Source organism: Podarcis gaigeae (assembly GCF_964106915.1).
Source record: "Podarcis gaigeae genome assembly, chromosome: 13".
Taxonomy (NCBI): Eukaryota; Metazoa; Chordata; class Lepidosauria; order Squamata; family Lacertidae; genus Podarcis; species Podarcis gaigeae.
This window is the reverse complement of record NC_139689.1, coordinates 54417507-54433670: the sequence shown is the minus strand read 5'-3', so window position 1 is coordinate 54433670 and position 16164 is coordinate 54417507. Positions and strand designations below refer to the sequence as shown.

General features: G+C 46.4%; 2 protein-coding genes across 6 annotated transcripts in view; one reads left to right on the top strand and one right to left on the bottom strand.

The window, feature by feature from the left end:
* The window catches only part of ZPBP (zona pellucida binding protein), a 34925-nt gene extending 32380 nt beyond the window's left edge, over positions 1–2545 (bottom strand). The window contains exon 1 of one of the 2 annotated variants that reach the window (XM_083709685.1): positions 2237–2545. In XM_083709685.1, the coding sequence (XP_083565811.1) occupies positions 2237–2531 (295 nt within the window). In that variant the 5' untranslated portion in view covers positions 2532–2545. The remainder of the gene's footprint in view (positions 1–2236) is intronic. The other variant, XM_083709686.1, reaches the window with a different exon arrangement.
* SPMIP7 (sperm microtubule inner protein 7) overlaps positions 2244–16164 on the top strand; it is a 37640-nt gene continuing 23719 nt past the window's right edge. Inside the window, exons 1-4 of one of the 4 annotated variants that reach the window (XM_083709668.1) lie at positions 2244–3637; positions 3720–7235; positions 9444–9541; positions 10346–10419. In XM_083709668.1, the coding sequence (XP_083565794.1) occupies positions 6752–7235; positions 9444–9541; positions 10346–10419 (656 nt within the window). In that variant the 5' untranslated portion in view covers positions 2244–3637; positions 3720–6751. Of the gene's footprint in view, positions 3638–3705; positions 7236–9443; positions 9542–10345; positions 10420–16164 lie in introns of those variants that run through there. The other 3 variants (XM_083709666.1, XM_083709665.1, XM_083709667.1) reach the window with 3 other exon arrangements.

Below are 16164 nucleotides of genomic sequence, written 5' to 3'. Positions count from 1 at the left end.
AGTACGACAAGGCTGTATATTGTCTCCCTGCTTTTTTAACTTATATGCAGAATTCATCATGCAAAATGCTGAGCTGGATGGATCCCAAGCCGGAATTAAGATTGCCGGAAGAAATATCAACAACCTCAGATGACACAACCTTGTTGACAGAAAGTGAGGAGGAATCTAAGAACCTTTTAATGAGGGTGAAAGAGGAGAATGCAAAATATGGTCTGAAGCTCAATATCAAAAAAACGAAGATGATAGCCACTAGGCCCATCACCTCCTGGCAAATAGAAGGGGAAGAAATGGAGGCAGTGAGAGATTTTACTTTCTTGGGCTCCATGATCACTGCAGATGGTGACAGCAGTCACGAAATTAAAAGACGCCTGCTTCTTGGGAGAAAAGCAATGACAAACCCAGACAGCATCTTAAAAAGCAGAGACATCACCTTGCCAACAAAGGTCCATATAGTTAAAGCTATGGTTTTCCCAGTAGTGATGTATGGAAGTGAGAGCTGGACCATAAAGGCTGATCGCTGAAGAATTGATGCTTTTGAACTATGGTGCTGGAGGAGACTCTTGAGAGTACCATGGACTGCAAGAAGATCAAACCTATCCATTCTGAAGGAAATCAGCCCTGAGTGCTCACTGGAAGGACATATCCTGAAGCTGAGGCTCCAGTACTTTGCCTGCCTCATGAGAAGAGAAGACTCCCTGGAAAAGACCCTGATGTTGGGAAAGATGGAGGGCACAAGGAGAAGGGGACGACAGAGGATGAGATGGTTGGACAGTGTTCTTGAAGCTGCCAGCATGAGTTTGACTAAACTGCGGGAGGCAGTGGAAGACAGGAGTGCCTGGCGTGCTCTGGTCCGGGGGGTGACAAAGAGTCGGACATGACTAAACAATAACAACATTATATTCCTGTCCTTTGAAGCAACAGAAAACAAATATTTTCAATCTTCTGTTGTAACAGCTCTTGAGAGATTTGAGGACTGCTATCATGTTCCTCCTTAAATTTCTCTTGTCCATGCTATACATGTCAGCTGTTTCTCATAGGACTTGGTTTCCAGCCCCCCACCCCCATCCTGATCACCCTTCTCTGGACCAGCTCCAGTTGGGTAAATGTCCTTAAAATGTGGCATCCAAAACTAGACGCAGTACTCCAGAAGCAAGCCGAGTAGCATAAATGGAGGGCAACTATTATGATTTGGCCACAATCTGCCCATTAATGCAGTATAAGTTTTTCAAGTTACAGGTAGGTAGTCGTATTGGTCTGCCATAGTTGAAACAAAATAAAAAAAATTGCTTCCAGTAGCACCTTAGAGACCAACTAAGTTTATTGTTGGTGTGAGCTTCCGTGTGCATGCACACTTCTTCAGATACCAAGTTTTTCAAGTCATACTTTAGCTTATGATTAGCTAAGACACACACGGTCTTCATTTACATAATGCTACATCAAGGTGTGATATGTTTAAACACAAGCTCTAGCATTCCTCTATTTGCCCACCCAAGAGCAACACAGCCGGATATCCAAATCAGTGTTTGTGGTTTGTTTCTCTCCAAACCACAATGTAAAGCCAAGGTTTGCTCTTGGGTTTCTGAGACTTGTGGGTATAGGGTGGTATAAAAATTTAATAAATCACCTTCCTTGTTATCGCTCCAAATACAGTATAGTGCTTTCTTAGCATTTCTAAAAAGAATCAGGTCTTGGTAGGCTTATTGTACCCATTCTTTGTTATCTGGCCCACCACTTTCAATTATATACTGCTCTGAGATTTTCAGATGAAGGGTGGTATATTAATTTAATAAATCAATAATACATTGCTCTTTTTTAAGCCTTGACTTCTTGAGAGATCCTCCTCTCTTTTGAAATAGTTTGCACCCACACTTCCACCATTTCACTGTTCAGAATCCCCAAGTCCCCGTTTTCTCTCTCATGGCATCCTCCTTACCATCATGAACAACTGCGGGAGTAATTTTGGAAGTTGGGGAAATACATATGGGAGCAGTTACTAAACAAACGCGAGTAAATGTCTGCGCGCTCGCCTCCTATAGTTATAAATGCCAGAAACCTTAATTCAAAAACAAAAGAAAGGTTGGCACTCTCAGGATCGGGGTGCGCACTTTCTGCACCTTTTGAGGAGACCCTGATAGGCAAGGATCGCGCGTCAATAGGGGGCTGGCCTCGCCCGCAGCCCCTCTGGGCCAGACGGAAGCGCCTCCCGAGCTCCACGGCCTCCCCCGCCGCCCCTCACCTGAGGCGAGGCCCTGCAGCACCGAGAGCGCCACGACCAGCAGCGGCGCGCAGAGGAAGGTGCGAGGCGGCGGCGCGAGCCTCCTCCGCCGCAGGCGCCGCATTTCCCCCGCCGGAAAAGGCGCCTCCTGCTGCCGCTCGCGCTCTTTCCCCGGCCAGGGCGGGAGCGCAGCGAGGTCGTTAACCGCCGGCCTTCGACTCCCCTCGTCACAATGGCCGCGGGAGGCGCCGCCGCCGCCGCCGCCCGAGAAGAACCACCGCCGCGCGCCTTGGGGTTCTGCGCAGCCGCAGAGCATTGGCGGGCTTTTCGCCTCGCCCTTCTTAGCGCCGTTCTTTTTCACGCGCCAAGACTTTAAGCGCGCGCACGCGCTCGCCTTGGATTGGTCGGCTTGGCCTTTTCACGCGGCCCTCAGAGGGGGGGGGGGGAGGCGGCGGAGGCGCCTCGGAAGGTCCGCTCTGGCCTCAGGCGGCGGCGCCCTCGGCAAAGGCCCTGCCGTCTTCCATGAAGGGCAGCATATCAACTGAGTGGAGGAGGAGGAGGAGGAGGAGATTTTTTGGGGGGGGCGTTAAGGGAAGAAAGGAAGGGGCTCTTTGCAGATACCCTCCCTCAACTGTTAGTTACAAAGGACAAAAAGAAGACGAAAGGGCAGAGGAGAGAGATGTGAACTAGAAGCTAGAAGTGGGAAACAGCAGGCTGGGAAACCGTAGAGCAAGAAGTGAGGGAGCCACGACGGCTGCAGCTATGGGGGAAGCCAGACTCTTTTGGGGTGTTAATTCTGTCAGCCCCTCCTTCATAGACTCAGGTTGTATACAGTGGACACTTGGGTTGCGAACGTGATCCGTGCGGGAGGCACGTTCGCAACCTGCCATGCCACATCTGTGCACGCGCAGGTTGTGATTCAGTGCTTCTGTGCACCCGCAAAGCTTAATTTAGCACTTCTGCTCGTGCACGAGTGCCAAAACCCGAAAGTAACCTGTTCCGGTACTTCTGGGTTTGGCGTGGTGCACAACCCGGAAACGCACAACCTGAATCGTCTGTAACCCGAGATATGACTGTATATGCATAAATAAGCCTTATGTCATAAAGACACCACCGTGTCTGCTGTACAAAAGGAAACACAAACCCTGGACGAGTGCCTGGAACCTCGCACTGCTCAGAGATTTGGAGTGGCGTGCAACATGGGGGCTAGAATTGGGGTCCGTGCTTTCTGCAGGAGGGCCTGTGAGCAAAGTGTGCCCAAATCAAGATGGAGGGAGGAATAGCAACACTCCTTAAGCAGCTTGAGACAATAGAGCAACGGCCGAGCCAGTGGTTTGAGCAAATGACCCTGTGGCAGAACCAGCAGTTTGGTAGAGTAGCAGCTGCAAGCAGAGTGTGTAAGAAGCCTTCTTGGAAAGAAAAGTGCGAGGTGAGATTCTACAGGGGTTTGAAAGCGGGATAATAAGCACTTTGTCATTTTTTTCAAGCAAAAATAAATTTGTAGGAATTCATTAGCTTTTAAACAATCATCCATGTAACCTTATTTTGCTAAGTGCCTGAGCTTAAAAGCCTGCCTGAAAGTTAAGTCCTCTGTCCTTCAAGACTTTCTCTTTCATCCAGATATGCCAGGGGCAACAGGGCTCACCACACTTCCACTGGTCCTGTGTTCTCCACCACTTGTGCCGCTGCTTTCCCCCAGAAAACCCACTGTTTACTGTTGAAACACAGCAAACATCAATCGGGTTTCCTGCAGATGATGTTTGCTCCGATTCAGCAGTAAACAGCATGTTTTCCCAGGGAAAATGATGCAGTGAGCAGTAAACCTCTCAGACCAATGCCTAGAAAGCACAGGCAAATGGAGGTGTGGGGAAGCAGGAGCAGGGGACTTTGGACCCTTTGGATGATGCTGAGCTGCGTCAGCCGTCCGCCTCAGCCTGTGTGGCCAATGACCAGGGATGAGTTGCAGCCCCACAGTGGGGTAGGTAGGGGACAACAAAAGTTCCCCATGCCCAGATACTGCTCTAATAGTCGCTGCATTCACTCACCACCTAACAGTTCTGCGATCCAGAATCGGAAATGGAATATTGGTTTAGATACTGAACAATGCCATAAAAACAACTTATCAGTCAAATGTTAATCGCCTGGATGTTATAAACAGATGTACCAGTCATCTGCTGTCATATTATATTCTTTTTAAATTGCTTTGTCTATATGTTAATTAAATAAAATTTTTTATCTTTTTTAAAAGAGAAGGTCCTGCTTGCAGGCTTCCATAGACATCTGGTTGGCCACTGAAAATAGGATGCTGAACTAGGTGGGCCTTTGGCCTGATCCATTAGATCTCTTTTTATATTATTAAAAAGAGTATACAGTGGTACCTCAGGTTAAGCACTTAATTCATTCCGGAGGTCTCTTCTTAACCTGAAACTGTTCTTAACCCGAAGCACCACTTTAGCTAATGGGGCCTCCCGCTGCTGCCGCGCTGCTGGAGCACGACTTCTGTTCTCACCCTGAAGCAAAGTTCTTAACCTGAGGTATTATTTATGGGTTAGTGGAGTATGTAACCTGAAGCATCTGTAACCTGAAGCGTCTGTAACCTGAAGCGTCTGTAACCCGAGGTACCAGTGTACAATATATTTTTTTAAGCACACTTGGGTTTTTTTGAGGGACGGTGCAAGTAATAATAATCTTTTAGCTTTTTTATTAAATCTGATCAAACTTATCAGGTAAAAGATGTGTTTCACAGTAGATTTGGGAGCAGTATAAAGGAATTTGATCAGCTTTTTTTTAATTAAAAAAAATCATTTTATAAGATTGTGTAGGAAAGTGGAATTGGAGAGGAACAGGTGGATCCAGCAACAGTACACTGTAGTACTGTGGAATGTTCTTGTTTACTCTTCTAGTCAGGTCTGCCCTGTCCTCTACTGTACTGTAATCCTTTACCCACCTTTTTCCATTTCATACCCCAAGAGTCAGTCACAACATCCTGTGGAGTGCGCTCAGTTATGCCTGGGCTCTTTTGGGGGGGATGGAAGGGGGTTCTTCCTTTAGAATATTGTCCTCTAAAGCTTCTTTGGACTTCTGCAAACCTTGGCATTCCCTCCACATCCGCTGGTACCTTCCTCTTTATGAGGATATTGTTGCTTTGGCAATGTAAGCATTGGCACTCGCATCTACAAGATGGACCTACAATAAAATGTTGTGTAGAGTACTTCTGTTCAGGAGACTCTCTTCCTAGTTTTCTGTCTACCCCACACACATTCAGCAGTCCATGCACACTGAACCAAAGTCTCATTGGGCTATTTTGAAGGGGTTCTGTTAGGATTTTTTCTAAAGTTTTTATTTTGTACTTCTGCAAATCCTGGGCTTCCCAAGCACCCGTGTGTGTGTGTTTGACCATTTTTTTTTACTACGTAAGGATAGGCACTTGAAAAAAGGAGTCTATGAGTCTAGTATTAGCATACTAAATGTGGTGGTGGGTTAGAAAGAGGGAAAGCTTTGCAATTCATTTTTCATTTATCTTCACAGTAATCTTTTGAAAAGAGATAAACATTCCCAAAGCACCAGAAGGCTCTAGTACACTTTCTTTGCTGACCTTATAAAAGGTGACCCCCAAACATTACCACTCAGGAAGATGAGGAAGGCCAAACTATAATATTGTTACAAAAGTCCCTCTTGTTACAAGCCTGCCCCTCTCTCTGCCAAGTGGTGGCGAGAGCCCATGGGGTCTGTGTCCCTTTGGAGAACAGAAGACACGGCGGAGACTGTCTGGCTTTAAGAAATAGGGTTTATTCAGTCTGCATGGAGGGAGTCCAGATCTTATGGCATAGTCATTTCAAGAGGTAGCAGCGCAGGCTGCCTGCAGCCGGCCTCCCCCAAAGATGAATCATTGCTCCTCTTTCCCCTTCTTCCCAGAAACCCCTTGTCCTCCATCAGAGCAGTTACCCTGGCAATCTCCCAAATCCCCAGTCTCTGTTCACACCTGGTGGAAGGAGTTCCCTTGTATTGTTCTTGTCCCTCAATTATTCCTTGATCACTGTAGCTCAGGAATTCCTTTGTAGCTTGTGTTCTCCCATCATATCACAAACAACCCAAACCCTAGCATTTATTAATTTCTAGGGCTTACCCTAAATCTATAACAATATATAAGGTGATTATTTTGAACTTTGATGTTTGACAATCTAAATCTTTAATACATTTTAAAACATTGCAGTAGGGAAGAAAAAAGCATATAATTTATGTGTGAAGCAGAGAAAACGATTGTTTCATTCATAGATCAGAAAGATCACTGCATTTCTCCTGCATCACTACAACTTCCATTGTGTGCTCATGTTCTACTGTCACTAAGCAACAAAGAGATTCTTCTCATTTGACAGCCCTGTTCCCTTCCGGGTTTTAAAGTAGTGTTTTCTTCCATAAGTTGGAAAGGTTTTTGGTTGTGTCTGTGTGCTGTTAGTTTCCGTGTGAGTTCCTGGACAGGATTAGAAAACAATCAAGACTCTAATATCTCTACTTGGAAACAATAAAAAAATAATTATGACTTCTGGAGTCACTGCAAGGCAGTTCAGCCAGTTCAGTTCTCACAAGATGCATCAGAAGCAGCATGAAGGTCTCTTAAAGAGAATGTATATGCCTTTTGTGAGAGGACCTGAAGACAGACACTTTTTTACTAGTTTCCACAACAAATGCAGTAATGCTTTTCTCAAATCCAATCCATTCATTCGGCCTGAAGATAAATCCTACCTTTTAGCTCCACATCGGGATGATCTGCCAATAATTAACCCTTGTTCGGGATTTGTGAGCCCAGGAGGCGCAGTTGAAGCTAATCAAATCATGTACAGCAAAAATAAGGAACCCCTGGGGAATGGTAAAGATGTGCAGCCTCCACCGTCGGCCCCCTTCCCACATACGACACACCAGCCTGCAAACAGAAGACTCTCGGTATTGGAAGAGATAAAGCAGGACCAGCAGTGGAACTCAAGGGCAGTGCCAGATATTTCTCTCAGGTCCAAACTTGGAGGTACATGGTGTTATCTTTTATGGTTCTCATTGTATTCACTATATTGTCTGATGAAAGGACGCAAGGTGCAGCTTTGCTACATAAATGATGTCCTTTAAAGTGCCAAAATGCATGTTATTTAACTTTCCCCCTAGTGAATGAAAAAGTTGCAGTGCTGAAGGAGTACAGGTGAGGGAAATGGGTTGTTTAACCTTTTCCCTGCTGACCATGGTTCTACTTAAGTTCAGTTGGCAGGGCGTTTGCAGGGGCAAAATCTGTTTCCTCCCTGCAGTACTGGGCTTATCAAATGTAGAGGGTGGACGTAACCCTCGCTCAGACAGGGTTCTGGGTGCACCCTTTTGGTGTCTTCCATGCAGTATGAGTAAATGCTGTCATGCACTTCAAAGGGGAAAAGTGGAGTACTGCATTTGAGGACACTGTTCTATTGAGAGCAAATGCACACATCCCTCTCCTGATCCTGAATAATCTATCCTCCACTGACAGAGACAACAAGTTGTCGCTGCAATATACAGGCACATTTCCCACTTCCCCCTCCTTTGTGATAGACTGCTCCTGTTGCTGCAATTTTTATTTCCTGATTTGTTTTTATATTGTTTGATATTTTGTGGTTGTAAGCTACCTTGGCTTATTTTATAAAGAAAGTAGGTAGAAATCTAAGTTTTTAAAACAAATAAATTTAAATATTGATAGGTGGTTTGTTAGCTATAACATAAGAATATATAAGATGAGATATAGCTTGCCTGTCCAAGCAACTCAGATCATGTAACTGTTTGCTAAAGTATACGTTGTGTTGTTCCAAAGGCTCACTAATCTAAAGCAGAAGAGAGCTGGTGGTTCATTTTTAATCTAAGAGGCTAAATTTAATTTCAAGTCCCACCTCTGCCGTGGATTCACTATGTGGCCTTGGATAATCACCGCACCCCGGCCTCGGGTCACATCCACACCACACATTGAAAGGACTCCGTCATTGCTTCCCCCAAAGGATCATGGGAACTAGTTTAAGGTTCCAACAATGCTTAGCACCTGTTAACAAACTACAGTTCCCAGGATTCTTTGTGGGAAGCTGAAGGGAGGGTATAAGAGTTCTTTAAATGTGTGGTGTGGATGTAACCTATATCTGTGGGAAGGAAATAAAAAGGAACAATATGTACTTCATGGGAGCATTTGAAGAACAAACACAGTAAAAACTGTAAAACATCAAATTTAAAATGTTATATAAATTATATTAAAAGGGGGAGCAGCAGTAAAGAAAATGGCACCCTATTGGGCCTGGTAAACATATACCGGTAAGCAATTGGCTCTCTGGGTCACAACCTCCAGCCTCCTGTCTACTTCCTGACAGCAGCTCACTCTCTCTTTTGTCTCTAGATCCAGGGACGAAACTAGGCTTCATTTTAACCGGGCCAAAGACCCAGTTTGGCCCACCCACCCACTCACATTTGTGTACATACCCACCCACCCAGGCTGGGAGTCTCAATGGGGCTGCCCCAGTTAAGGCACTGTCTAGCTCTCTAGATCCCAAACAAACTTCCTTCCCAACCCCATTTTTCTTCAACCATGCACCCACTGCCCCTTTTCCTTGGATTTTTATTCCTTGACGGCTCTTCCCAAACTCTGCCCACCATGTCTTCCTTTGTGTGCCCCCCCCCTGGTTTCCTGTCATGCAGCCCCTCCTGACATTATGCATCTCCGCAGCTCACGCACATTATTAAGTGCTCATTTTGTCAAGCCCTTTGTTTTTCCTCTGTCTGCCCTTCCTTCAGGTTCTTGCTTCTCAGTAGCTGCTCTGCCCCTTCCTTCAATTACTCTGCCTCGTTGTTACCTGGCTCTTAGGTTGCCCAGCATCTTGGGACCACTTTCTCACCGTGTCTGCTAGCCATTGATTTCACTCTCTCTTTTTGACCTATAGTGCTCCTTCAGGGTTTTCTGTGGTATTTTCTCAGCCAAACTCAAAATTCATTGAAGTGGACTGCGGCAACCATTCAGTTGTTGATATCATCCCTCATTAGAAAGTATGTTTGCAAGCATTTCATGGTATAACATTAATTTGGCAAATTAGACTTCATTGTTTCCACCACAGTAACCACCACAATCATCATAAAATCATTTAAGTTAGTTAACATAGCAATATAAGAGTTATTTAACTTAGTTGTAATCTTTAATACTGTAGTAGACTGCATAGCACAAGAAATTCAACATTTTTTTCAGGATGGACAAGTCCAGTAAAAGTTATACCTGCTCCACCTAAAGTCAAAGGAAATTTTTCACCTCATACATTTGCATTTCATGTGGACCCAGACATTAAGGTATTTTTGTTTCCTGCTATTGATTTTGTTGTTTGTATAAACCTGGAACATATTTTCAAATTAATACTAGTCCAACAGGCATCTTAAATCTAGGGGGCCGAGGTGTCTTCAGCCCCCTCACTATTTGTTAGAAAGGGGCTGGGCCTCCTCAGTGTTGAGAGGGTGTGTTGCAGCTTCAGCAGCTGGCTCCTCCAGACGATGTGCGGTTGTCTGTGTGGGGCGTCATTCACATGTGGCACGCGATGGGCCCCCTCAATCGTAGGGGCAACCTGGCACCTCTGTAGTCCAACTACAGTGGTGCCTCGCAAGATGAAACTAATCCGTTCTGCAAGTCTCTTCGTCTTGCGGTTTTTTTGTCTTGCGAAGCACGGCTATTAGCGGCTTAGCGGCTATTAACGGCTTAGCAGCTTTAAGAAAAAGGAAAAGAACTTGCAAGACGTTTCGTCTTGCGAAGCAAGCCCATAGGGAAATTTGTCTAGCGAAGCGACGCAAAAACCGCAAAACCCTTTCGTCTTGCGCGTTTTTCGTTTTGCGAGGCATTCGTCTTGCGGGGCACCACTGTACCTGCAATGCAGGAATCTTTAGCCCAGCGTGGGGCTCAAATCCATGCTCCTGACATGACATTAAGAGTCTCATGCTCTATTGAACATTTTAGGCTGCTCTAAAGGTGCAGGAGTAGGAAAAGGGGTAGCAATCTTATGCTTGTGTGCTTGAGACATTACACAGCTTGGAAAACTATTCAATTAAAGGACTAATCCCTGCATTATCTTTTATGATTTCTCTTCATAATGGTTTCTTACGAAGTCAAGTGATCCGTCCTCTGAAGCCTTCAGAGATGAGAAAGCGCGGAAGTATATGTATACCTCAGTGGCTCAAAGGTGAGCTTCTGTTTCTGGTAAGGAAAGGTTTCTTTAAACAGTTGGTGTTCACCTGGATGACAGGATGCTACGTAGGAGCTTTCGGTTGAACCCCTCCTTTAGGTCTCACTTTGTTTCTGTGATTGTAAGCTGTTTTAAACTGTTTTTAATATTACATTTCAATGATATAGCATGCCCTGGAACATTACAGTCAAGGGAGGGTAAATCAAAATAATACAAGTTGACATGCTTCTTTTCCAAAGATTAGCCATCAGGTAGGGGAGAGCTTGTGAAGGTTTTTTTATTTTAAAAAAATACATGGAATTCAGTCATATGTATCCCCACTTGTAATCTGAAATGCTACAGCTGAGAAATTTAGGGAAATGCTTCTTCAGCTCCCACTTCCAAGCTCTCCCCTACCTGATATATATCAATATATCTCAACTGAACTGAAGAAGGCATCCTGTCTCCCTTCCTTTCCCCCCAGTGTTGTGCCCCACTTTCCTCCCCCCTATTACTTTTCTTGCCACCACTGCCACATTGCCAACAAGAGCACTCGTAGTTTCTCCAGTGCCTCAGTAACACAGGATGGGATCTTTCCTCGGAGCCAACCATTCTGGATGGGGTGGGCAAAAGAAGGCTGTTTAGACTTAGAGGGGTGGAATAAAATAGCCTTTTCTGCTGCGGTAAACTCTGCCAGCACCTGCACCCTTCCTCAAAGCAACGTAGGGAGAAGAGGAGAAAGGGGCAGCAGAAACCATTCCTTCCACAGGTAGGGGGGTGAACAGGTGACTGTGCCCGCAGCAGGGAGAGATGGGGGGCCAGGGGGCATGCCAGTTCACCCTTCCCCTTTGCCTACTGCTTGAGGCAGTTGTCTCATTCCACCTCGTGACTGGGCTGACCCTGCCTGCACATAAGAAATTGGAGGTCAGGGACAATAATTTTTGCCGAAATTTCTTCATGACATTCTAGTTTCCTATGTGGAAGGATTCGGGTTTTGCTTTTGAGTGCTGAGACCTGCAGTCTGGAGTGATGCAACCCAGACACAGGTTTACCACCTCAGTGAATATTAGGCCTAAAACAAAGATCTGTTGGGATATTTTAGAGCCATTCAGGTACACATGGCCATGTCATTGATCTGAAGGTATAAGATGATGGTTATTATTTATTAAATTTGTTAGACATAACATTCAAATGTCAGAATGAGAAAAACTTTGGAAAAATGATTTGGAATTTACAGCTTGTACACTAATTAAATAAAATTATATGAAAATGATGTACAGTTGGTATCTAACACCAGTTAAATTAGCAAAAAAGTATAAATCAAGAGAATACAAATGTTGGAAATGTAAAGAGCTAGAAGGTATGTTTTATCATATGTGGTGGCAATGTAAAGTTATAAAAAAAATGGGAAATGATATATAATGAACTGGAAAAAAATGTTTAAAATAACCTTTGTTTAAAAGCCTGAAGCCTTTTTATTAGGAATTACAGGAAAGCAGATACCAATATACATATATATAAATCTTTTACAGCGGCTACAGCGGCACAAATATTGATAGCCCAATCTTGGAAAGAGGAAAAGATCCCCACAAAAAAAGACTGGCAAATTAAGTTAATGGAATATGCAGAAATGGCTAAATTAACAGAGAAACTTAGAAATCAAGACAATAACATTTTGAAATGAATGGGAAATCTTTATTGCATATTGTGATGGGATAATGAGCTGCTTGTGCGTAAAAGCTTGATCCCTCTGGGGTTTGGCTGGTCACCCAAACCTAGGCATTAACGGAGCCCCCAAAGCATGACTCCGTCAATCGCTGGTAGAATCCGACAGTGGGCGTCTACGGAACTTACTCCAACATAAAAGTTGTTTGACGGACATGCGCCTCCTGGACTCTCTGCGTGACAGCTTCCGGCGAGGGGTGGGGGTTGCTAAAGGGGGTCTTGTTACCTCCTCACTGTTCTCACTAGAAGTATCCCAGAGCCTCTCCCCCGATTCCCTTTCCGCTGGAACTCCTGCTCTCCCCCTACTGGTTCCTTCTTCTGCTGTAGAGTCTCTCCTATTCTCCTGGAGCCTCTCCACCACCTGTCCCTCCGATGGCAGTTCCCTGACATCCACCTCCCCCCCAGGGCCCCCTTCACCGCCCCGCCTCCTCTCCCACTGGCGGTGAGGGCGGAAAGCCCCGGAAGGAACTCTCCTCGTCGTCCGAGGATTCAAACACTTCTAACCACGGCGTACCGTCTCTCTCCTCGTCTTCCTCTTCTTCGTCGGAGTCGGCTTCCTCACCCACCCCTGACTCTGGGAACCCTTCAAACTCCCCTTCCTCATCGGTGGTCCCAAAGTGTTCCCTTCTAAATCGTGCCACGGGTTGCGGTTTTTTTGGGAAACGCTGATGAAATGTTTCTATTAAAACCTCGTCCTTGACTAACTCTGCTGGTACCCAAGTGTTTTCCGACTCAACTTCCCCCTCCCATTCTACCAGATATTCCACCTGATTCCCCTTCCACCTGGAATCAATGATTCCTGCCACGTTCATGTCGCGTTCTCTCTCTTCTATCACGGGCGTTTGGGTGACCTCTCTCTCACGCTCCCCCCACTCACGTCCCTCTCGGTACGGCGACAGTAATGACCTGTGAAATACTGGGTGCAATTTCATGTGACTGGGCAGTCTGAGTTTGAATGTTACTGGGTTGACCTGCTGTATGACCTCAAAGGGTCCCAATCTTTTGGGTCTCAATTTCTTACTCCCTCCCTTGAACGGTAGTCCTTGGGTGGATAGCCACACCCGGTTTCCCACCCTTATAGTTTCACCTTCCCTCCTATTTCTGTCTGCTTGTTTCTTATATTCTTCCTTGGCTTTCTCTAAGTTAAGTTGAAGCTGACGGTGGATCGCTTCCATCTCTTCAAAAAAGTGTTCCGCCGCTGGCACGCTCCACCTCTCCCCTCCTTCTCCTGGAAATGTCCGGGGATGACACCCATAATTTGCTAGAAAAGGACTCATCCCTGTGGACACGTTCTCCGCGTTGTTGTAGGCAAATTCTGCCAGAGGTAACTTATCTACCCAATCATTTTCTCTGTCTTTTACATAACACCTCAGGTATTGTTGTAAAATCCCGTTTGCCCTTTCCGCTTGCCCATTTGTTTCTGGGTGCCGGGCAGTTGAGAAATTGAGTTCCACGTGCAGTAAGCTCATAAGTTTCTTCCAGAACCTGGAAGTAAACTGTTTCCCTCTGTCGCTGACCACCCTCAAGGGGGCGCCATGCAACCTGAAATTATGCTCTACAAATAACTTGGCGGTTTCCTCCGCTGTGACCGCATGGGAACAGGCTATAAAATGACACATCTTAGTTAATAGATCTACCACCACCATGACAGCTGTTTTGCCCTTGGATTTTGGCAGGTCCGTCATAAAATCTATGGATACTGCCTCCCATGGCCTTTCTGGTGTGGGTAAGGGTTGTAATAGCCCCGCTGCCGCCACCCTCTCCCCTTTCGCTCGCTGGCACCTGTCGCAACCCCTGACATATTCCCGTACGTCCTCCCTCACCTTGGGCCACCAAAACTCTCTGGTAACCAACCACATGGTTTTGTGCTGTCCAAAATGCCCCGCTGTGGGGCTGTCATGCAACTGCTTGAGTACTCTGCCCCTCAGTTCCCCATCTGGTATGTACAGTGCCCCTTCGTAATACAACGCCCCGTTCTTTTCTTCAAACCCCCCTGTGTTCTCCTCTGTCCTCCTGAGTTCTCTGAATTTCTCTTGGGCGTATTCATCGTTCTCAGTACCCTCTATCAGTTCCCTCTGCCCCACCAATGCCGCCCCACACACCCAGCGGTCTTCAGGGATTACATGCCTTGCCTCAGGCGCTCCCTCCCCCTCTAAGTACTCAGGTTTCCTGGAGAGAGCGTCCGCCCTCACGTTCTCGGAGCCTGGCACGTAACGAATCTCAAAGTGGAATTTGGAGAACTCCTGGGCCCATCTCACTTGTCTCTGGTTCAGCACTCGTGCTGTTCTCCAGTATTCCAGATTTTTGTGGTCAGTTCGGACTTGAACCTTGTGCTGCGCCCCAATCAGCAAGTGGCGCCATCTCCGGAATGCTTCATGAATGGCGAGCAGTTCTCGGTCGTATACTGTGTAGTTCCTCTCGGATTTGTTCAACTTCCGCGAGAAGAACGCACACGGTCTCCATTCGGACGTATCTTTTCCCGGCTGGAGAAGCACGGCCCCCACCGCTCGGTCTGACGCGTCAGTCTCCACCCTCATTGGTTGTTGTAGATCTACGTGCAAAAGTTGCTCTTCCGACGCAAACGCCTGCTTTAAGTGTTCGAACGCCCGCTGTGCTTCTTCCGTCCAAACAAATTTTTTCTTGCTGCTAAGACAATCCGTGATGGGCGCTGTTAAATGGGCAAAGTTTTTGATGAACTTCCTATAGAAGTTTCCGAAGCCCAGGAATCTTTGCACGTCCTTCTTGGTCTTTGGTGTTTTCCATTCCAGTACCGCTTGAACCTTGCTGGGATCCATGGCCAATCCCTTGTCAGACAACCGGTACCCCAGGAATTCCACCTCCCTGGTATGAAACTGACACTTCTCCAGTTTCACCCACAGCCGATTTTCTCGCAGTTTGCTCAGTACTTCTCTTACATCTCGCACATGCTGCTCCTCATTCTCTGAGTATACCAGGACGTCATCTAAGAACGCTACGCAGTTCTTGTAGAGCAATGGCCCCAGGACGTGATTCATGAACGATTGAAAACAGGCCGAGCCCGCCTGTAGACCGAAGGGCATAACGAGGTACTCAAAGGCCCCCAAGGGGGTGAACATGGTGGTTTTCCACTCATCCCCCTTTCTCACACGTATCAAGTTATATGCCCCTCTAAGGTCCAGCTTGGTAAAAATTTTCCCTTTTCTCACACGTGTCAGAATGTCATCAATTCTAGGCATAGGGAACGTCACTGGTTCTGACACTGCATTTAGGCCCCTGAAATCACACACAAGCCTGGGTTTACCCGTGTGTTTTTTGTCCACAAAGAACACTGGGCTGCCCCCCACCGCTCGTGACTCTCTGATGAAACCTCGCTTGAGGTTCTTGTCAATGAACTCCCTTAACTCCTGCATCTCACTGTCTGACATTGCATACAGCTTGCCCACTGGCAATTGTGCTCCTGGGAGTAAGTTAATTTGACAGTCAAAGGGTCTGTGCGGGGGCAGTTTATCTGCTTCCTTTTCGCTAAAGACGTCAATCAAGTCAGTGTATTGTGGTGGCACCTTCCCCTTGTCCATCACTTCCATCCCTGCTAGAGTGGCCCTGGCCCCTGCCTGAGCCTCTCCCTCCTTGCAGTGTTCTAGGCAATGTGCTGATCCAAAGGAAACCACTCTCTGATGCCAGCCTACTAGCGGATCGTGTAGTGCCAGCCAGCTCATTCCCAAAATAATAGGAGCTCCTCCCAAGGTGGCTATGTTAAACGCTATCAGTTCTGTGTGTCTTGCCACCCTCATTATCATTGGTACAGTCTGTTGGCTCACTTCTCCTCCCAACAGTTCCCTCCCATCAATCGTGGTAACCTGCAAAGGCTTACTTAATGGGATAGTCTGTATCTGGTGTTCAGCTGCAAACTCCTTACTCATGAAATTACAGGAACTACCTGAATCCAATAGCGCTTTTATCTTTAGTGGGTGTCCGTTTGCCAGTTCCAGCAACACCTCTATCACAAGCGCTGGTCTTGGGGGTTCCGGCGTGGGCACATTCACTACTCCCTGGCCTGGC